A 23,904-nucleotide genomic window follows, 5' to 3' on the forward strand; every position below is an offset into this window, starting at 1 on the left:
TGTTATTTCTGTAAGAATAAATTACCATAACTTCATCAAGATAAACTCTCCATAATTCTATACTCTAGATTAACATCTTCTGAAGATTCTTATGTCATATAACTATTCTCAATTTTGTTATTTTCCTTCATACCCAACTTCTACCAATATGTAACATTCTCTACTTTTCCCTTTCTTTTTTCTACTTCACAAAAAGACAAATTGAAGTTGATGGATATGATCTTAGTCACTTTTCTTTATAAGGTGTTTTTTTTAGTATTTCATATTTCTGTCATGAAAAATTCTAATAAACCATACGCTTCAACAACCTTAGGCAGCTGTTTGGCAATGTCTCCTCCCACAAAGACAGCTTCTAAATAAATCCACAAGTTCTGCACTGTCATCCAATTTTCAATGATGTCAGTTGTATTGGAAAGGTATTGTACCCATTTTTGAATCTGTGACTTGAACGGAGTATTATACCTAAAAGAGAATATATTTTAAATCTGTATTGTTTTTCTCAAATACAAAGGTTAAAAAAAAAAAAAAAAACCTTTCTTGGTCATGCATCTAATTTATCTTGTAGCTCACCAGCAGCATACAATGCAATTGTAATTTTTTTCTACTAGTAATTTGCCTGCCTTTCACCTATGAGCACTTACTTAATTATCATTTGCTGTTACCAAGTTATCAAGCTCCTGGTTGAAATGGGTAATATAAATCATTCCTTCCCAACTCAATTTCAGAGAGAACAATAAGTCTCAAGAAATCAGAAATCAAATGATATGACTGAATTGAAGATATGACTTATGGTTTAGGTTACAGTCTTGGCAGAAGTGTTGTGTGATCTTATCTCAATCTCTTCATCTCCCTAGACCCCCATTTCCTCAACTGTAAAATGAAGGGTGGGAGGGAAATATCCTTCAAGATCCCTTTCAATTCTAAATCTACAATTCTGTAGTTCAAGGTGCTATTTTGGGGCTATAGAACTTTCAAAGAATCCAACCACTGGATGATAATGATATAAAAATGGCATAAACTGAAGTCACTTGAAAGTACACTTGCATATGGATGTTTGCATTAAAATGTTTCAAGTATTCAATAACTACTTGAATCTTGGAGGGCCTTATAAAAGTTTTTCATTTCCCTTAAGTCATTTGCTTTTGGGATTTGTTTTTGTTTTTGTCTTCCATTTTTCACCTCTTAGGAAAAGAAGATGGTTTTATTACCTGTTACTCATTAAGGAACTCAGCAGCATCAAGCTGTCTTCCATGCTGGCTATAATTTCTGCTGTGCTGTCTCCTCTTAAGAGTAATTCACCACGGGTTTTAAAATTGGCAAATGTAAAAGTTTTGTTGTCCCACTCAGTAATTACTTGTTTCAGTTTTTGTTCAATGTCCCTCTCCTTCACTGCACTGATACAAATGTCCTGTCAAAATATAAAATGCTCATTTTTTAAAAAAATTAAAATTCTCAATTAATCGCACATTTTCCATTCACAAACAATATCATTGCAAGGAGGTGACTCTGCTTCTCTAAAACTAAAACACATTATGGTGGATTTTACAAAGGTAGAAAAGTTAGAAAGGTATTAAAATAAAATATTCTCTTTTTTCATTTTCCTTGCAACATTTGTCAATCCAACACTGTATTTAAGAAAGGTTCAAGAACATCCCATTTTCCCACCCAATCCCTCATCACTTTTTGCCAAAAATACCTCTATTTCTTCTTTATATTTCAGAAGAGGTGCATCCATGATGTTTCGCAATTTAAAGTTCTCATTCTCCACATCAAAACTATGGCCAGTGAGTGCTGAAATTCTTTTCCAGTGTCGATCTAGCATGGCTCTGTTTGACATGTGTTCCAAAAGTGGACAACACTCGTTGAAATCGTCAATAGTCTTCTTTAAGTCCAAAAAAGCTTGCCAATCCTTCAAAGCACGTGGAAGTTTACGACACCTAATAAAAGAACCCAATAGGGAAGACTATGCAATTCTCACCTAGGTTTTTTGCATCTCATCTTTTTTATATCTAGCAAAGAAAACCACACTAAATTTAAATTTTTAATTATCTAAAAGTAGTCCCTGAATAATGGCCATTTTACAATAATTACCTTAATACAAAGACCTGACATGCAAGAAAAACAACTAGAACATCATTTAGTCAATTAACCATTTAAAACACTGTTATTATGGAATTAATTGCCCTAATCACTTTATTTCATCTATTGCCTTTTCACAGAACAGATTGTGACTTTAGTAGAACTCATATGTATTACATATGCATTAATTTGGGCCAATCATAATAAATGTGGCATTAAATTACAAAACGTATTACAGAAATCCAATCTTCATAGAAGGAACAAGATAATGGTTGGAATGATTTTTTCCAAGGAATTATTTTAGAAAGATACCAGGACTTAGTATACATGAGTCTGCCCAGTAGAATGAAATGGATATTATCTCCCAGTCCTATCCCAAAATCCAGATGAGGCAATATGTTGCAATGAAACTATGTTAGACTTGGAGTCAGATGACTTCAGTTCAATTATTTTCTCTTTTACTTAGGAGTTATGTGGCCCTGGGAAAGCCATCTAATCTCACTCTGAGCCATACATTCCTTATTAATAAAATGGAGATTCATTTATATGGAGAAGAAATAGTAAACACACATAATCCCTGTCTTCACCTATATGAAGTTTTTCCATGTGAATTAAGGATTTGCTTTGTTATACTGGGCTTCAGGAGAAAGAACTAGGAATAATAGGTGGGAAAAAATGGGAGGTAAAGATAAGATCGATTTAAATAAAAATTCCCTAATAATTAGAAGTATCAAAAAAAAAATATGGTGAGATGACTTTCTAGGGATGCGAAATATTCTATTCAGGAATGGCCTGATTAGATGCTCTCTGATGCCCTTTCCAAATCTACCATTTGCACTTGTTTCAGGATATTTTATAAGCCTCAAATGTATAAAGTTTACCCAATAGCATGCCTTAACAATTTAAAGTACACATAGGGAGCTAGATGATACAATGGATAAAGTGATGGGCCTGGAGTTAAAAGGCCCAAATTCAAATTAAACCTCACACACTCACTAGCTGTGTGACCCTAGGCAAATCATTTAACCTGCTTCCTCAAATGTAAAATGGGGATAATAATACCAACCACACCTTAGGATTGTTGTGAGAATCAAATGAGCTAATTTTTGCAAAGTGCCTGGCACATGGAAGGTTATTAATAACTGATTATTCTGTCCATGATGAGACAAAAAGTGGACAGTAGGTTGAAATTCAATACTAAACCTTCCTTTTAATCTCTTTAGATTGCTCAGGGTCAAAATAAAAGGAAAAGAAATTTATGGGGAAGTATTAATTAATCCTATAAAATGATAGGGCTTCAAGGCAGAATGAATCCTTTATGGTACTGATTTTAAATTATAAATTCAGTTATAATTTACATCGAGAGTGTTCCTTCCTGTAATCCTCACCATGTTCATTTCCATCTATTGCCTTGATTTTAGTAATCAAATTAATAGTGCCAATATCTGGAAATATCAATTGATTTCCCTATCGTTCACCTCATCATAAACGTGTGTATGTATATACAATATTAAGGCCTTCATATGCTATACAATATATAATTTAAGTGATAATTAACATAATTCTTATTTATCCATCCTTATTATAACATTCCAAGAATATGTAGGAGAATCTATAAGCTCTTATTGAATTAACAGATCTTTTAATGGATTTCTAATATTTGATGTTTGTTTACATGAAGACAGAGTGTTGAAAAACAATTGAAATATTTAATTGAAGTTTAAATTATTTGCTCATATATAATCATTCATATAGAAATAATGAATAAATACTAATTGATGATTGTTTTGACAATAGTGCAATAAAAATGGTTCTCAAAAATATGTGATTAGAAAAGATTGAATCAAAGATAAAAATGATTTAAGAAGAAAATCATTAAAGTTTTAAGAATTTGAGGGTTCTTGTTATATACATGCTAACATTCCTCACCTGTTTTGGAATTCCAAAAGGTCATTGTTTATTTTTTCAGTATTCACTTCTGACCAAAGCATATCATAATATCCATTGACAGTGTTAATGACACTGTTGTACAAAGTGTAGATTTTTTGGAGGAGATTAAGCTGCTTTTTTATCTCCAGTAGCTGAGGATACTGAGTTACAGGAAGCCCAAAAAGCTCTTCTCCACCAGTGTAAGTGACATATTTGCGAAATATATTGTCAAATCGAGTCTAACAAAAATATAAATGAAGAACTGCTTAAGTGATATCCAACAAGGATTAAAAAAGAAACTTAGCAGCATACCTAAAATAAGTCATTAATAACAGCTACATTGTTGGGCACATGTATTTCCATATTTAATTGCTAACCTGCTCTCAAAATCACTTTTCACTTAAATATATCCTCACAATAGCCAATAATTTATATTTGCTTATTCACAAGATTATTAATAAAACTGTTATCTCAACTTTTTTACATAAAATTATTTTAGCAAGATGTATATGTAATATTACACAGATCAATATACATTCAATATTAGAAAGTCTTTTACTTAACTGAAAAGACTGAAATACAATAGTTTGTTGTTGTTTTTGTTCCTACCACTATATGCATTAGACAGATTACCTGGAATATAATAAGTCTATCACTGGCTTCCTGGGGCTCTAGATCAGCTGCCATGGGACCATTCTGAAACAAAAATTAAGATAAAGAGGAAACAATGTATGCTATTTACATAAGAAAATGCGAAGCTTTGGAAGGAGTCTTGCTTTCATTTAGAAGTTTTCCATACTTTTATTTTTTATTTTAAGAACATAATATTTGAATCATGCTTATATTTTAATAAATTACTATCACTATTACTTCCTCTCTTCTGGGAAATGATCTTTGCAATACAAATAGGAAGGGAGAGAGGAAAGAAACTATTTCCATTTTTTTTTTCTTTTTATAAAAAAAGTGAATACAGTTTTGAACTGAGAAATGAAGACAACAAAACATCACAGGCTCTTGTTTTACTGTGGCAGTAGAACATCCATCATTTTTTCCAACACATCACTCATCAGCTTTATAGTTTATAACAGTGACATATAGGGGTCAGAAATATTAGCCTCTGTTCCAGAGTCATACTAGTTGGTACTTGAAAGCACAGAAAAGGAAGGGGCTGACATAGGACAGAATATTCAATCTTATTAAAGGAAACACTGCTATCAAAATGTTTTCCAGATAGTATTAAGAAAATTGCACAATTGTTTCTATGACCTAAGTGATTAAAGGCAGATAGTATGCTAAAATTCTATAGTAAAAGTGATTTTTAATCCTTTGAGGTTGCTCAAGGTCAAAATAAAAAGAAATGAAATTTATGAAGGAATGTTAATTAAGTGTAATCCTAAAAAAATATATAGGACTTCAAACCAGAAAGAATCTTTTATAGTAAAGATTTTCAGACTCATTTTTTAAAAGCAATTCTTTTTTTTTTCAAAAAAATTTATCTCTTTTTTCTTATAAATACATACATAGAAAATTAGTTTATGGAAACTGAGTGGATGCCCATCAGTTGGAGAATGGCTGAATAAATTATGGTATATGAATATTATGGAATATTATTGTTCTCTAAGAAATGACTAACAGGATGATTTCAGAAAGGCCTGGAGAGACTTACACGAACTGATGCTGAGTGAAATGAGCAGGACCAGGAGATCATTATATACTTCAACAACAATACTATATGATGACCAGTTCTGATGGATCAGGCCATCCTCAGCAACGAGATCAACCAAATCATTTCTAATGGAGCAGTAATGAACTGAACTAGCTATGCCCAGAAAAAGAACTCTGGGAGATGACTAAAAACCATTACATTGAATTCCCAATCCCTATATTTATGCCCACCTGCATTTTTGATTTCCTTCACAAGCTAATTGTACAATATTTCAGAGTCTGATTCTTTTTGTACAGCAAAATAACGGTTTGGTCATGTATACTTATTGTGTATCTAATTTATATTTTAATATATTTAACATCTACTGGTCATCCTGCCATCTGGGGGAGGGGGTGGGGGATAAGAGGTGAAAAATTGGAACAAAAGGTTTGGCAATTGTTAATGCTGTAAAGTTACCCATACATATAACTTGTAAATAAAAGGCTATTAGAAGAAGAAGAAGAAAGAAAGAAGAAAGAAGAAAGAAGAAAGAAGAAGAAGAAGAAGAAGAAGAAGAAAAGAAAATTAGTTTAGTACCATTTCATAGTCTGAATAGAACTGATTACAATCTTCAACAAAAGCTTTTACGGTACTAATAAGTTCTCTCCTGAAATTTGGCTGCAATGTGAATAATTCATGCTGAACTTCACTTGTTCTGCCCAAAATCTTCTCCCAAGTATAACGCAAAGTATCAACTTTTTCCATTTCTTCCTTTGCTACCAGGAGTCCATATTTATTAAGAAGAGCATAAGATTCCTACAAACAAAAAAAATTATCAAATAAGTACATAAATCTAAGCACAAAAATATAACCTTAATAAAATTATGATAGAAAATATACCAAGGAATAGTAAACTTTAATGCACTTAACCATTAAGAGAAGAAACAGAGAAAACATGTAACTAAGTCCATTTCTTGTTACCAGATTCAAAGTCAACAGAAAAAAGAAAGAAAGGAAAAATCCATACATGTGAATGTATATTCAGATATATATAACTTGGATTTAGCCTGGTGAATATCTATTTGTTTTAAAACTATGAAAAAATTCCAAAATTTTTTCACTTTTCATCTCCCCTCTTCCAATTCCAACTGGGCTCACCTGTACATCTTCCTTATTTCTTTACATCCTTTAATGTGTGACTTATTATATTTTCTTTTACTTCACACATGTGACTTATTATGTTTTCTTTTACTTCACACAAACACACACACACAAGTATGATGATTAATGAAATATCATATATGAGCTGATTGTGCAGTGACAGATCACAAAGAGGATTAATGGAAAAAAACCACAGAGGCTACTTGAAATCTATATAGAAAGAAATATTAGATCAGAAAAGCTAAATTTATTCTAGTGACCAGAGGACTGATTCAGGGGCTCAGTGTATTATATTTCACTAAAAACCAGCATTAAGGATTGCTATTTTTTAAAATTCTACAAAGTCACAAGGATGTCCCTGTGTATTCAGACAATGCCTGTAGTTAAATCAGCAAGTTTATCTCTGATCTCTAGAAGGTTGGATGCTTTGAACTGAGGTGGTTTGGGCAATTTGAACCATTCAAGGGATGGGTTGGGGAGCAGAAGTGAGGACTAGAGAAGAAAGTCTCACACCCGAGCCAATTCCACACTCAGACACATGTGTGGTCTAAGGAAAGTCAATAATATGGCTGAAAACTTGGTGGTAAATGTAATGTCACTAAATTATGTGATAATTGCAATTTTTTTTCTTGTTTTCATTTAAAATAATGGATCCTGTAGCACATTTTTGACAAAATATCTTCATCAAGATTCACACACACATGTACACACACACACAAATAATTATTATTTTCATGTACTTAAAAAAGAACTATAGAAAAGTAATATCTTTTAATAGAGGGAATTGTAAATCATTAGGCTTGTAGGGATAAAGCATATTTTAATTTAAAAATTAATTTTAAAGAGTTAATTACAATCTAATTTAAGGCAATTTATTTTATGACTTAAAAATATATAATTTAATCTATAGTAACTACTAGATCACTACTACTAAACTACTACTAACTACTACTACTACTAAACTACTATAAATCTCATTTATTGTATTTGTTTTTTGGTGTCCCTTTTCTTCATAAATAGAACAAAGGAAAATTTCTATTCACTGCAGGTCAAATTAGAACAAAATTATTGAAAAACAAATAAATGTCTGTTATAGATATTCATGCTAATAAGAAAACAGTTTTATTAACAATACTTTCTTATTCTTGTTAGTTACCTCAATAGGGCCAACTTGAAAGTCTATGGAAATTTGTTGTTCCCGGATTTCTTTAAGAGCAGCCATTGCTATCCTGATATCATCCAAGTCTTTAATCTGACGATTTAATTTTTTATTCAGCTCTTCAACCAAAGTAAAAATATTCTCCATCTCACTTTTGTATTTCTTGTTACAATGACGGCCTATGTCAACCATCCAGGCCTTGGTTTCTGCAGTCAATGCCATCTTCAGGTCAACTATAAAATATAATATTCACAATGCATTTTGGAAAAATTGGAACAGTAGCTGCCAAATATAACCTCAAAAAGTTATTTAATTCATACTCAAATTTGGCATTTACAAAAACTTCTTTTCTTTCTTCTCCCTTTTTTCTTCTATGTCCTATAGATATCCCAAATTATATGGAAGTATAGTAATGTTTATACCTTTTAGTTTTCTTGCTCTCAAAATTTCAGACTAAAAATATTTCCCTCCTTAAAATTATTCATTTATATATTTTTATATCTTTATTCTTGGAAAAACTCAATTTTAATACCAAATACATCAGATGCCTTTCCTTTCCCTAAATAAGCATTCATTTTCAGTGCAGAGCAGCAAAGAGTTCATTATATCTCTACACATTCTCAAAAAAACTGATTGTATATAAGAGGAATAAATAAAAACCTACAGACTAGACTCTTCTACTTAAGTTTTATGAAAGCAAAGTCATTCAATCTTTAAGAAGACCCAAGCTCTCAGAAATAGTAATCTAGAGATGTTGTGATAAAAATATATGCTGAATTTCCATGAATATCTAAAAAAAGGTTTACCTACCTGTATATAATGCAACAGTTCCTACACAGATATATTCAGGCTCAGCATTAATTTTCTGTTCTAAGTCTCGGAAATAGAGGATCTGAGATTCAAATTCAGAAAGAGAGGGCTTTTTGCTTAAAAATTCCATAATAGTGTCTTCTTTCTCCTTTTGCCATATGTGATGGTAACGTTTGAAACAATCTAGGGAGGAAATAACTTCCTGGAATAGGAAGAAACAGAAAGTGGAAATAAAAATGTATTAAGTGGTTTACTCTGTGGCAAATTAAAATATCTTTAAAATATTTTTATTTGATCCTCATAACAAAGAAAGAAGGTAGGTTTTATTAAACCCATTTTACATTTGAGAATAGAGGTTAAGTCATTTGCTCATTGTCACACATCTAGTGTCTAAGGGCAGATTTAAATTGAAATTTTAGGCCCAGTGCTTCAAACTATGTTATATCTCCAAACAGCAGTGGTTGCAACAAATTCATATTATAGTATGATAAAAATAACAACATTTATGTAGCACTTAAATTGTGCTAAGTGCTTTGCAATTATTATCTCATTCAATTTCTACAACAACACTGAAAAGGTATTTGCTATTATTATCTCTATTTTACAGATAAGAAAACGGAGGTAAACAAAGGTTAAGAGACTTGCTCAGAATCATACAGCCAGTAAATATCTGAGGCTAAATTTAAATTTTGGTCTTCCTCTATATTATAGTATGAAACAGGAAAAAAAAAAAAAAAAAAAGGTAAAATTAATCTCTCTGATAAAAACCAGATAATTCAAAAATGAACATAATTTTATCCTAACAAAAAACATTGTTTGAATATCTTTACCCAGAAAACCCTGAAATAGGGAGTTTGGTGATGTGGTAGATTGAATATTAGGGGAAGCTAGGTGGTGCAGTGGATAGCGCACTGGGCTTGGAATCAGGAAGACATCTTTTTGAGTTCAAATTTAGTCTCAGACACTTACTAGCTATGTATAATGTCTGTTCCAACTTCTAATATACTATGATTCTACTGACATTCAAAATTCAGCAGATTTAGTCTTGAGTAGGTACTAAAATGATGACATATTTAAACAATGCATTTGCATGCAAATGCGTTCATAAAATTATTGCATAAAGTTCAAGTATTTTTCATTTCCTTGCATTATTTCAGCAAAATAAATTCATGATGAAAACTGTTCTGAGATGTAATCTTTAAAATTTGAGAAAGTAGGGGGAGGATTCTGGGAAGATGGTAGAATGGGTCAGAAAATTGCAAGTTCTCCAGATTTTCTCCACCAACAAAACAAAATTGAGCCTCAGGGCAAATATAGATTGGTGAAAAACAAATAAGATTTGGGGCAAAATAGGGATCCTCTTAGTACCACCCTAAAAAAGACCTCAGGATAAGGATTAACCAATGTGAAGTATTAACACCTTTAGGCTTGTTCCAAAGAAGCTGCAAATTGGGAGCCCTGGAGCTAGCTGAGTTCGAGGGAGTCTCAGCCTGAATCACAAGAACTTTCACGTCCAGAACACTTAGTGAGTCCAGGGTCTGGGTCAAAGAAGACTGCTGATTAGCAACACTAGACCCAGATGCCCTTCAGAGACCCTGCTCTTGCCTAGAAGGAATTAGCACATCCAGATGAGTGCACAAGCAATGGAGCAGGGAAACTGCTGACTGTGGGAACTTACAGGAATGGGGGAGCTTTTGGTTGGGGATTCTAGGTCAGAGGGGAGAGCTAAAATGAAGCTAGAGGTACCAAAAATTAGAGGTGCTTACACTTTACACATTTAAAAAAATGAACAAAGAAGAAAGAACCCAACCATAGAAACTTACTTTGGGAATAGGAAAGACCAAAGTTCATCTTCAGAGGAGGACAGTAAAGTTAAAAAAGCCCCTTCTAATCCAATTGGTTACTTTCATTAGAGAATTTATAAAAGAACTCAAAAAAGACTTCAAAAATCAAATGAGAGAAATTAAGAAAAACTAAAAAAGAACCACCCAAGAAAAACAAGAAGTTAATCAATTAGAAAAAATAATATATACTTAAAGAAGAAAAAGATTTTTTGAAAATTACAACTGGGCAAAGGGAAGCCAGTGAAATATGAGATCTGAAGAGCAGATCAAAAAGAGAAAATATAAGAATAATTGCTCTACCTTAATGCTGTGATCAAAAAAGAACATTAACACAATTAGGCAAAGAAATAATCCAAGGAAGTTGATCTGGAGTGATAGAACATGAGGGGAAAGTAGAAACAGAAAAATCACCAACCACAGTCTCAAAGAAAATCTAAATGGAAAACACTTAAGAATATTATTGCTAAATTTCAAAATGATTGTACATATGTAACCTTTATCAAATTGCTTTATGTCTTGAGGAAGGAAAAAATAAGCAAGGGAAAGGGTAAAATTTGGAAATCAAAATATCACAAAACTGAATGTTGAAGATTACCTTTATGTATGATTGACAAAAACTATTAAGCAAAAAAAAAAAATGAAATTATATATCAGCTATTTAGGAGGCATGCCAGGCATCTATCTCAATATATTAGATTTGAGACCATAAGCAAGCTACTTAATTTCTCTGAACCTCAGTTTCTTCATCTGCAAAATGGTAATAATTATACTTATAACACCTACTTCATAGAGTAATTAGGAAAGTGCTTGTCAGTAGTTGATGTTGCATGTCAAATAAGTTCTAATCATTATTGTTACTTTGTGGAAGGCATATAATACTTGCAAAAGAATGAAATCAAGAACAGAAAAGGCTTGGCTTTTGAGAGCAGAAAAGAAAAGATAACAAGTTAATGTAATATTGATAGAGTTGTGAAATGATTCAACAATTCTGGAAATTTATTTGGAACTACACAAGAAAAATGACTAAATAATGTGTACCCTTTGACTCAGTCACAATACTGAGCAAATAAAAAAGGGTCAAGTATAGGGAAGAAAATCTGATTTTACCTCCTCCAACATATTCTGTGCACCTTTGCCAGACAAGTCTTCCATAAACATTTTTGATCATGTCATGTGGTAATTTTTTCTCTTCAACTAGTTCCTTAATATGGAGATTCTTCTAATGTTTCCACAATCTTGAACATATTTCTCTGTCTACTTAATTTAATTGAAAGATATGTGCCAAAGAATTTAGTGCAGTACTTCTTGTGGTGACAAAAAATTAATTGAGTACTTGTATATTGTGTAATGGCTTAAAAACTATGGTAAGTGGCTGTGGTATATAAGGAAATATGATTTTTCTATAGCGAGTATGAAGAGTATCAATTCAAGAAATATAGGAAAACTTATATAAAGTAATAGAGAGTTAAACAAGCAGAACAAAGAAAATAACATGCCAAATGATTACAATAATGCAAATAAAAGAACTGTAAAAGGAAGCTAGATTATAAGGAACTATAATGACCAATCTTAGTCTGATAGAGTAAAATATACCTCTGTCTTCTCAGAAGAGAGAATGGACCATAGGTAAGGATCTTTGCATACATCATCAGAAGTGGTCATAGAGCATTAATTGGTTTTTGTTAGCTATTTGTCATTGCGATTATAGTAATCTAGTATTTGACAAACCCAAAGACCCCAGCTTTGGGGATAAGAACTCACTTTGACAAAAACTGCTGGGAAAATTGGAAACTAGTATGGCAGAAACTAGGCATTGACACCTAGCACCATATACCAAGATAAGGTAGAAATGAGTTCATGATCTAGACATAAAGAGTGATATTATACAATTTAGAACATAGGATAGTTCACCTCTCAGATCTGTGGAGAAGTAAAGAATTAATGACCAAAGAAGAACTGGAGATCATTACTGATCACAAAATAGATTATTTTTATTATATTAAGTTAAAAAGTTTTTGTACAAACTATTTGTCATTGTTTCAAAGAATGGCTTAATATGAGAAAAGTTGGAAGAGTTCCTAGGAAGTATCTCACAAAAATCTTGATATATTTTTATTTCATTCTCTTTCCTTTCCCCCTCCCTGTCTCAGGCAGGAAAGATAGTACTCAATAACTGAATGTCTGTCTAGAGATCATCCTTCCTACAAGATAGGAAGGATTCAGGAGGATTACGAATCTAAAAAGGGAAAGTTGTTACTGCTTCTGCAGTTAATTTTACAGGTAAAAAAATTAATAAATCTTTCTTAGCACATTTTAGTGTACCCTGGATTAAGAAGGAAAGAGATGCCTTTACAATTCTGCCTCTCCTAGCCATACCCATTTACCTGTGAGTATAGAAAATTACATAGTGAGGAAATCCCTTTGAATATCCTCTTAGTACCTAGGTATCAATGACATTTTATAATACAAGTGAAGGCTATCTTCCGTGGAGTTATTGCTAGTTTCTCTCAAGGAAATCAGTGCATGCAAAATTTATGTGCTGGAGATTGGGAAGGCAAGATGTTATTCTTAATGCTATATTGTGTATGAATTCAATCCTATCTCAAATGTAGTAAGACAGATGACTATTGGAAAGATAATAATTTTGTAAAGTGAAAAATTCCTTATGAGGAGGTAAGAATCTGAATAGGACTTTGAAACTGGGATTTTTAGTATAGCAGAATTATTTAAAGTAGTACATATTTTGTGCCATCTTTTTCATATCTGCCCTCTTAAAAGGATTAGTTCAGGATATATGTTGAATATTAATAAAATGTTGATGCCATATGTTAATAATGGCAATGTTAATATATTAATAGTACCTTCTGATAACACATTAATATTATGTTAGTTTTCATGTTAATATGCTAATAATGCCATAACCTCTTTGTAATAGGTATTGAAATTAGCTTATCTAGTAAAGGAGGATTTATTTGACATACATCATGTGCCAGATATATTCTAAGCACTGCAAAGACAAAGGAAAAAAATAAATAAAAGTCATTACTCTCAAATAATTTACAGTGTTTTCTTTTCCTTCCTCTGCCTTTTGAAATGTCTGGTTAGTCTTCTTCAAGACTCAGTTCAAATTCCTACACTTTCATGAGAAATTTTTTGATTTCTTCAGTTACTAATGCCCTCTATCTCAAAATTATATTGTGTCTGTTTTAGATGCATTTTATTGACTCATGACATAACATACTAAGCTATTTTTCTTCTCCTCATCTGGTCCTTCCTCAAGTTCTTTAAGGCTTTGGACTATCTCATTTTTATATTTCTATATTTGTCAAGGACCTCATATGGCTCCTGGCAAACAGGATGTGTTTAATAAATCCTAGAACCCTGATTGAAGGGTTCAGCCTTCAGTCAGTTCAACCGAAGAGCCATATTGCTGAAGGAAGTGTCAGAGGGCATATAGTATGGATTTACCTTTTTGGTAGAGTTGATGATTGTGCTAAGCACAGAGACCAATTTAGCAATCTCTTTGTTGTCTGAAACACTCTTATAGTAGTTCTTACTTTGCACAGGAATTGGTAAGTTGACAGATGCCATTTCAATGTTATCTAAAAGTTACAATAAAATAAAGCTCTAGTTAAAACAAGTTATAAACGTCTCTTTAGGTCATAACTAAAATAAAAATTGTTATGGTAATACTTCATAAAAAATCTTTCTAATACATAACTGAATGCTGGGAATCAGTAAATATGGCAAAATCTTATCTTTAATAATTTTCATATAGTTGAAATATTAGGAAAGCATAAATAAAAGGAAATTAACAAAGTTATTAAAATTAACAAAATGAAACAAAGACTGGCTTACATTCACTTCTCTAACTCATTTTACAGATAAGGAGCTGAAGCAAATAGGATTAAGTATCTAAAGTCTGATTGGAAGAGTGGAATCAAAGAAAAAGAAAGAAAGTAAAAAATGTCATGCTTCAGTCTGTATTTAAACAATATCAATTCTCTTTAAGATGGTATGCTTCATCATTAACCTTTTGGAATTAACACTTCAACAAAATCAACAAATATTTCTAATTTCCTACTTAATACAAAATATATTGCTAGGCACATGTATAATTTATATATGATTACCTACTATCTCAGGAAAGGAAGAAGGGTGGGAGGGGAATAGAGAGGGAAAGAGAATTTGCAACTCAAAACTTTTTTTAAAAAAAAATAAAAATTGTTTTAACATGTAATTAAGGAAAAGATAAACATTATAAAAACTAAAATACAAAAAAAAGTACATAAGCATTCCAAAAAACATATATTTATTTGAAAAAACCATATATTAATACCATTTGTTTTATTGTGTGTGTGTGTGTATTTAAATATTTCCCAATAATATTTTAATCTGGTTCCTGAAGCACTTGGGATGGGACCCATATTTGATGCTTTTGCTCTACATTTATTTTTGCTGTTCAGTTGTTTCAGTAACATATGGCAAGTCTCTGTGACCTCATGGAGCATTTATTCTTGGAAAAGATATTAGACTGGTCATTATTCATTTCTTTTCCTCATTTTACAGATGAGGAACTGATGCAAATAGGATTAAATATCTAAAGTCAGATTGGAAGAATAGAATAAAAGGAAAAAAGAAAATAAAATATGTCATGCTTCAGTCTGTATTTAAAAAATATCTATTCTCTTTAGAGGCAGATAGTGTGCTTCATCAATAACATTGTCTTAGGCCATTGATTGCTGAGAATAGCTAAGACATTCAAAGCTCTTCATTATACAATATTATTGTGTACAATGTTCTTATTCTGTTCACTTCATTGTGTTTGAGTTTTACAACTCTGATATAGAGCACTGAAATGTTGTTCTATGCTTAACAAAAAGAGATATGGCCCTGAACTTGAGGTACTACAATTGGTCAGGAACTATGCTAGGAATTGTGATGAAGAAACAAGATTAAAAACAAAGTAGTTCCTGCTTCCAGGAACCTTACTGCCTTCTGGGGAATACAACATCATGGGGCTTGAAATCAAGGGAAACTTCACAAAAGAGCTGACACCTGTGCTAAAGGTAGCACTCATAGAACTCCTGGCACACAAACAAGACCCTCACAAACAGGCATTCCAAGTTCAAAGTTCTTTCACATTCACTCAGAATCATAGCTCAAAGCTCATATATGTTTCTTTTTTTCTTTTTTTTTTTGTTTTACTTACCTAGATGATGCACTCATATTAAAATAAAGACATTTAAAGAATCAACAATGACATTCTCTTATTATTCTGTCCATCCCATGAGACCCTTTAGAATTATTCTGTGTATGGTTCTGTTCTGATCCATGGACAACCAATTATCATGAATTCTCCACCATGTCCACCCATCCCCATCTACTCAGTATTTGAAGAAAAATACATAATAGAAACCAAAGCAATGAAAAAAACCATATGAAAACCCAGCTCCATAATCAACAAACTCCCCTTCATCCTGAATCACTGGCTTTCACATTCCATCCTGTTTTTCATAGAAACCTTATTTATCATGAAGACATGATAATCATGTCTTCTAATAATCTTCTCTAATCACCCACCTACTCCAGGGCCCACTATTTCTATCTGGTAACACTCACAGGCACATGAACACCCACACACAGACACCTCAGGACAGGAAAAGCATTCAACAAATTCCTCACTTCATTCCATCATTTGTAAATCTTCCTATAATTCTCTTAACTTCTTTGAGTTTTATTCCATCAATCTATCTTACCTTCTCCATATTTTTGTTCCTATAATCTATAATCTGCCTCCAGATTGTTCTCCCTGCTTTCTCAAGGATTCTCCTCAACCCCCATTTTATTAATCTCAACTGCCATGACATGCGTGCATTTTTACTTCATCTGAGTGTATTTTATATACTAACACAGAAGATAAGATTATATATTAATTGCTCTACTATCCCATATTCATGCACTTTAAAATTCTCTTGCCCATCAAAAATTATTTCTCTCTATCTCCCTTTTTCTCTCTCTCATTCTCTCTCTCTGTGTGTGCCTCTCTCTCCCTTTCTTCCTCTCTCTCTCTTTCTCTGTCTCTCTCTTTCTCTCTGTCTCTCTCTATCTCTATCTCTATCTCTCTTGTCTCTTTTTCCCTCTGTCTCTCTCTCTCTGACTCTTTCTGTCTCTCTTCCTCCCCCATCTCTCTCTGTCTCTGCATATTTCCTAAAATTATATCTTTCTATAACATCCAGTCTTCTCTATTTTTCCTTGTTTTTTTCAGCCCACTACCTGGATGTTTCTAATTACCTGGCACTCACCTCTTTTCACTGTCTTTCATCTATAATTACCAACTATTTGAATTATCTATTCAACTATAATTACATTCAACTATGTCTTATTCTCCATCTTGAATTTCTTTTATTCCTTGTTCCTCCACTGTTCACATTTTGCTAATCCTCAATCCTGGATGACCTCAACCATCTTCCTCTTCTTTTCCTACTTCTAAGTTATTGAATGAGAGGAATGGGGGTAATGGGAAAATCATGCTATAAGGCTATCTATTTTTAAGACAAATTCATGGTGAATTGCTTTTGAGACCTCAGTGCTGCATTATAATCATTCTGTTTTTCCCTGGTTGGGTTTCTATTGATTGGTCCATAGAGGCTGTTGAAAAATCTTTCTTCTTTTGTCAGTCTTTCAATGTGACCCTCATTCACAAATAACCTAATGTACTTTTTCACAGGAAAAAAATTCAAGACCATCTACCAAGAGCTGTCTGATTTCCCCTATGCTAACTTAAAAACTCCTGTATAAAATGAAGTCTCCTCCTTAGTTTCTGTAACTGAGGAAGAAATGATTTTTTTTCCTTTGTTAATTCTAACCATTCTTCTTAGCCCCTGATTCTGTTCTTTACACATCTTCTAAAAGAATGTTCTCTTATTTTCCTGACATCTTCAATTTCTCCATATAAACATGTCCAGGAGTATCTCATCCTTAAAAAAGAAAAAAAGAAAAACTTATCCTGACCTTGTAATCCTCTCATGTAATTTTCCTCCTCACTGCCAAACTCCTGACCTCCCACTCATTTCTCAGCCTTTTTGTAAGCTGTCTTCTGACCCCAATACTTCCCTGATACTGATCTATTAAGTGCTAAATCTGTGTGTAGGTGTTCCTTCTTTACCATTATTTGTATACATTATATAAACATATATAATTGAATTTATATATTTATATATAATATATAACACATAAATAGTAGACATAGAAATATATGTCTACTATATATGTGTGTGTGTGTGTGTATGTATGATATGATTCCTCAATATATTTCTAGGATTATAACATATATATAAAATTTATATACACACATATGTATCTACATATAAAATTTATCTTTTGAACTCGTTATCAACTGTCTACTGATCAAAAAGATATCCCAATGGCAATTTAAATTCAATATATTAAAAACAACAACTTATTCTCCATTTTCAAATAAATTTTTCAAAATTTTCCTATTAATGTTGGGGAGCTAAGCAGCTGAGTCATTTTTTGATTCTTCCCTTTCCTTCACTTACATATCTAATCATTAGCCAAATTCTTTCAGTTCTCCCTCCACATTGTCTCTCCCATCTGTTACCTTCTGTCTGCTCACATAATCATCACATAATCATTCACCTCTTTCAGTTGCTTATAATATCTCCCCTGGGATGCTGTAATAAATAGCCTTTTGATTGACTTCCCTGTTTCCAATGACCCCTCTACTCTATCCTCTATTCGAAATTGACATGTCTAAAGTACAGATCTAACCATGAAACTTCTCTGATCAAAACAATGTCAGTAGTCCACATTTAATTCTGGGGTAAAATACAAATTCCTCATTCCTCCATTAGAGGCTATGCACAATCTAGATCCAGTCTACCTTTCAAGTATTATCTCATATTATTCCACCTATGTTTCTGCATTACAACCAGACTGGACTTCTTGCTATCCCACAAACTTCACATTCTATCCCTCATCTCAGCACTCACATTTTTTTTTTTCTCCTATGTCTGAAATACACTCTTTTTTTTGATACTGAGAGAAAATGAGGCTCTTCACTCTGATTTGGAGTAAATGTGGAGCACCCTATTTTGAGATCTCTGTGCAAAAAAGAGAGAAATGTTGCCATAGGTACTGCATTTTTTTCAAGATCCAGTTCCCTTTCCTTTCCCAATTCCAAATTCCCATGTGCCAATGATCCCTCCCTCCTCAATTACCATATTTAATTATCCATACATACGTTATATGTATAAGTAAGACAGAAGATCTCAGACTGAAGAGGCTACTTTTTTTTCCTTGTATAGCTATCACTTAACACAGTTCCTAGAATGTGCTAAATAAATGAATTGAATTGAAATAAATAAATTAAAGCACTCTAAAGGTACAAGCCTGAAAACTAGAGATTAATATTAATAGAGAAAATTTAGTCCACAAAGCAGCTTTAAGGTGAAAGCTTTAGATTGGTTATATTTTAAGTTTCAAAGGACTAAATGAAAATTCAGAGTAGAGCCTAGATTTCTGGCACAAGTTGGAGATAGAGATAGTCTGCATAGCTTTATTAATAAAGCTGAGTTCTATTTTCAGAGCTGCTACTAATTAGCTAGCTGTGTGACCTTGGACAAGTCAAGCTGTCTGGATTAAAGATTACCAATTACTAGACAATAAAACTGGAAAATATAGTGTGATATTTAGAATCTTTAAAATATGTGGACCTTAACATTTAGTCAAATTAAAAACTGGCTAATAGTTCAATCCTCTGATTTTAATTTCTAACGAAGCTTGAAATAAGAGTCACAGGATCATAGGGATGTGCAGTCAGAAAAACCTCTGACATTTTAGAATCACTGATATTTCAAAATTAAAAGGAACTTTTAGAGGCCGTGCAATCTAATCAATATACCTGCAAAGAATTCTTTTCTATAGGTGACTGACTAGTGTTTTACCAATCTTAACTTAAAGCCATCCAATTAGGTAAGGGCAATTATCTCCCAAAGCAGTCTATTCCACTTTTTTGATAATTCTAATTGCTAGGAAGCTTTTCCTTACTTCAAGCATAAATTTGACTTTTTACAAATTCCAACTCTTCCTCTTCCTTCCTCCTTCCTTCATTCCTTCCTTCCTCTGTTTCTGAGGACAAACAAGGCAAAAGTCCTCTCTTATGGGATTGCTTCTCAAATACTTGAAAGACACTTATCATGTCCTTTTAAGTCTTCTCTCCTACAGAATAGCAATTTCAAATGTATCTTCCTCAGGTGTCTTAAGGTCTCTAATAGTCCTCTTTTCCTTACTCTCCAGGTTACCGATGTCCTTCCTAAACTGAGCAGCTCAAAATTGATAACAGTATTGTTGATTCAGTCTGAACAAGAAGGAAAAAGAAAGGAATAAGCATTTATATAACACCCACCATGCTTCAAGCACACTGTGCAAGGTAGGTGCTATTATAATTCCCATTTTAGAGTTGAGATCACTGAGACAAACAGAAATTAAGTAATTTTACCAAGCTCACACAGCTGGTAATTGTCTGAGGAGATTTGAATTCAACTCTTTTTAAAAACACATTTAACACTTTATCCATTGCTGCACCTAGCTCCTTCCTAGAAAGGACAAGACAGAATATACTAATATTACAACTTCCTTATGTCTGTTATACTTTTTAGCTGCCATATCATTTTATCAACTCATATGCAATACAATTAGTTTCCTAGATTATTTTGAAATTGCTATATAGTCATTACTTCTACTGTTGATACTTGAGAAATTTATTTTTTGTACCCAGGTATAAGATTTTTTATTTGTTCTTATTAAATTTTATCTTAATAGAGTTGGCTGAATGTTCTAATCAACTCTGAGTTATCTACATATTTACCAAGCATTCTTTTTATTTATAGCACTGGAGGAAAAATATACCCAAGAAAAAATCAAATACATGTCCTTAGGCTGCTCAATTCATACAACAAATACTTATTTTACATCAACTATATGCCAGATGGGCAACTAAGTGGCAACAATGAATGACTATCAGTCCTGAAGTCAGAAAGAACCATTAGGCTGACTTCAAGTCTGGCTTCAGTCACTTACTTGCTATGGGACCCTGAAGTCATTTAAACTTGTTTGCCTAGTTTCCTCATCTGTAAAGCAGAGCAGAAAAGAAAATGGCAATATATGCTGGTATTTTTGCCAAGAAAACCCTGATTGGGATCACAAAGATTGGACACAACTGAAAGAATTGATAGATAACACATGCCAGATGTTTTATGATAACCACTATGAATAAAGAGACAAAAAAAAAAATAGAGTTCCTTTCTCCTTGGAGAAAACAATATGTTCAGAGGTAAGTAAATACAGGATATATACAAAATAAATACAAATAAATTTAGAATATGCAAACTAATAACATTTAGGTAAAGTTGTACTTGGGACTTCTATCCAAGTTGACACTGAATCACTACTGTGCCCATAAACAAATCCATCTTTAGATCCAGCCAAGCAATTGGCTCCAGATCTAAGCCATATCTGTTCATCTTTTCTATAAAAACATGAGAATTTTATCAAACTTAACCCAACATATAATATTGAACTCTAGATAGACCAAATAATTTGTCCAAGATCACATAGATAGTAAAGGAATATCTGAATTCAAATCTCCCAATTCTAACCTATGTGCTGTTTCTATTATACTAAGTGTTATATAGTATGTCCATTCTCTGCTCATTTCTTATATGGTGAAGTATATGGCAGGAAAAATCCTTGATTATATATTGTATATGAGTACATGTGAGTTATAGGCTATAAGTATGTATATATATATATATATATATATATATATATATGTACATATATATTTAGCTTAGTAAATGGGTGGGTGGGCGAGAAAGAGAACTGAGTTATTTATAATAATTTTGTCTTGCCAACAAGAAAGTACTTCAAGTTTCTTCCACCTCCTCAAAATCCAAACTCTTTCAAAACAAGCTCTGAGACAAAAATATAGGAAAAGCAAAAACTTTTGAACTGTGAGTATTTTGTTTCTTCCTCTCATTTTCATAGTACCCCTTTTCACTTGTTATAGCTTGATAAGTGTGAACTGTTCCCAAGTTTTGCTGAATAGGTATATATGATTTTTAGCAGTGGAGTTAGTATAACAAAATTTCCTTGCAACAAAATCATTTGGAAGTCATATGCAGGTTGAAATAAGGGAATTTAATGGACTCTACTTGCCTTAAAATCTCAGCAAATCATCAATTCAAGGTCAGAGAACTCACAGATAACTCATAAAATGGAAGGAGAATTCTGTAATAATCTAAATGTATGAAGAAGTATTATATGAAAGGATGGAAATGAACTATGGCTGACCTCTGCTGAGGCTAAGGTAGTACAATCTCAACTATAATATGAAACTCTAAATAGTACTGAGCTATAACTCCAAATTCAAGTTCCAAAGAAGATATTAAAGAGTAAGAAGAAATCTCTCACTAGCTAACATAGCACCAACATGACCCTCGATTCACAGAAGCAAATTGAATAGTATAATCTCAATCAGATGCATTTCAGCTGAACTATTTAAAATCCTAAAAGATGATGCTTTAAAGTGCTGCATTTGATATGCCAATAAATTCAGAAAAAGTCAATTTACACCCTAATATATATATATATATATATATATATATACATATATGTATTTTTTTTTTTTTTTGCTGAGGCAATTGGAATTAAGTGCCTTGCTTAGAATCACATAGCTAGGAAATATTAAGTGTCTGAGGTCAGATTTGAACTCAGGTCCTCCTGACTTCAGGGCTGGTGCTCTATCCACTGCACTACCTAGCTGACCCCACATTCTCATTTTAAAGGACAATACCAAAGAATATTCTAAAAATATTAAATAAAGAAAATTAAAACATGAAATATATTACTTAGATATTCTAAGGCAATTTATAATTTATATATAATAGGCAATTTATCAATAAATGAGATAAACAAAGATAAAATAAATGAGAAAACAAAGGTATAAAATGGAATTTCAATTACATTAAATTTGGATTTTTCTGTATAAATAAAATAAATACAGCCTAGTTCAGATGGAAAGCAGAAAATTGAGAGTAAGCTTTTATATATGGTTTATCAAATAAAGTTCTCATATTAAAATATATAAAGAACTTTGTCAAATCTATAAGAATACAAGTCATTCTCCAATTGATAAATGACCAAAGGATATGTCTAGTAGTAATACTTGGCTGTGGAAGTTGTACTATTAAAAAAAAATCTGTGCACTGAATTACTGATGTTTTCGAATTGTAGTTCTAGAAATGACTTTTGAAAATCCTTTGGACAACCAGGAGATCAAATTAATCAATACTTTAAAAAGTAATTCACATTATTCATTGGGAGAATATGAAGCTGAAGCTTAAAAACTTTAGCCATTTAATGAATGAAAAGACAGGACATATTGGAAAAGACTAATGATAGGAAAGATTGAAAGCAAAAGGAGAAGGAGACAATAAAGGATAAGAAGGATAGATGGTGTCATGGAAACAAAGAATATGAGCTTTTTCAGTCTTAGAGAGATACAAGAGGACAGAAGGGATTGGCATACTATGGTCCAAGAAGATCATATGAAAACAACCACCTCAATCAGGGTTTGATTTCATTATTATTATAAATGAAAGTGATGTTTCAAACACCTAATAATAAAATAAATAATCGTTAGAACAGTCTACTAAATTTTACAATTTATTAATACAGTCTACTAAATTTTTACAATTTAAAGGATTCATCAATCTTGTCTCTCATTTCTTATTTCCAAAAGAAATAAAAATTTACTTACCTTGAGTTCCAGTCTCACCTATGTCATCCTCTGAATCACTTTCTTTGTTGTTTCTCAGGTTGACGATTTTTCTTTCAAGCAGCTTTTTCTATAAAGGAACAAAGCATTATTCTCATCCCTCCAATTACTAAGGATTTCAAAAATTCTAATGTAAATGGATTACTTCAGTTCCAAACTTACTGTGGGCAATCGTTCTTTACTCCATTGTCCAACTCCTTTCATGACAGAAATGATACATTCCACTGCTCTGTTAAGAGTCTGCTGCACATCATCCAGAACTGGAGCCATGGAAATATTTGGGATTGACAAGATGATGTTTGCCCTAAAAATGGGGAGGCTGTTCTGCTTTGGCTTAGATGGGTTTTCACTGTCTGAGTTAAAAGAAAACAAGGCAAAGACTTAACTTTATAAATATATGGTTAATCTCATTTTT

The 23,904-nt window shown here is 32.3% G+C and overlaps 1 protein-coding gene across 1 annotated transcript in view; it reads right to left on the reverse strand.

Annotated features, from left to right (window-relative positions):
- Positions 1-23,904, reverse strand: part of DNAH5 (dynein axonemal heavy chain 5) — a gene marked incomplete at its 5' end in the record, with an annotated part of 276,873 nt that overhangs the window by 183,974 nt on the left and 68,995 nt on the right. The window contains 11 exons of the mRNA XM_031946282.1: positions 309-462; positions 1,209-1,408; positions 1,697-1,937; positions 4,009-4,247; positions 4,642-4,704; positions 6,251-6,469; positions 7,971-8,206; positions 8,784-8,985; positions 14,096-14,229; positions 23,472-23,559; positions 23,652-23,842. Of these exons, the coding sequence (XP_031802142.1) occupies positions 309-462; positions 1,209-1,408; positions 1,697-1,937; positions 4,009-4,247; positions 4,642-4,704; positions 6,251-6,469; positions 7,971-8,206; positions 8,784-8,985; positions 14,096-14,229; positions 23,472-23,559; positions 23,652-23,842 (1,967 nt within the window). The remainder of the gene's footprint in view (positions 1-308; positions 463-1,208; positions 1,409-1,696; positions 1,938-4,008; positions 4,248-4,641; positions 4,705-6,250; positions 6,470-7,970; positions 8,207-8,783; positions 8,986-14,095; positions 14,230-23,471; positions 23,560-23,651; positions 23,843-23,904) is intronic.

The sequence above is a fragment of the Sarcophilus harrisii genome, chromosome 1 (assembly GCF_902635505.1).
Source record: "Sarcophilus harrisii chromosome 1, mSarHar1.11, whole genome shotgun sequence".
NCBI classification, from domain to species: domain Eukaryota; kingdom Metazoa; phylum Chordata; class Mammalia; order Dasyuromorphia; family Dasyuridae; genus Sarcophilus; species Sarcophilus harrisii.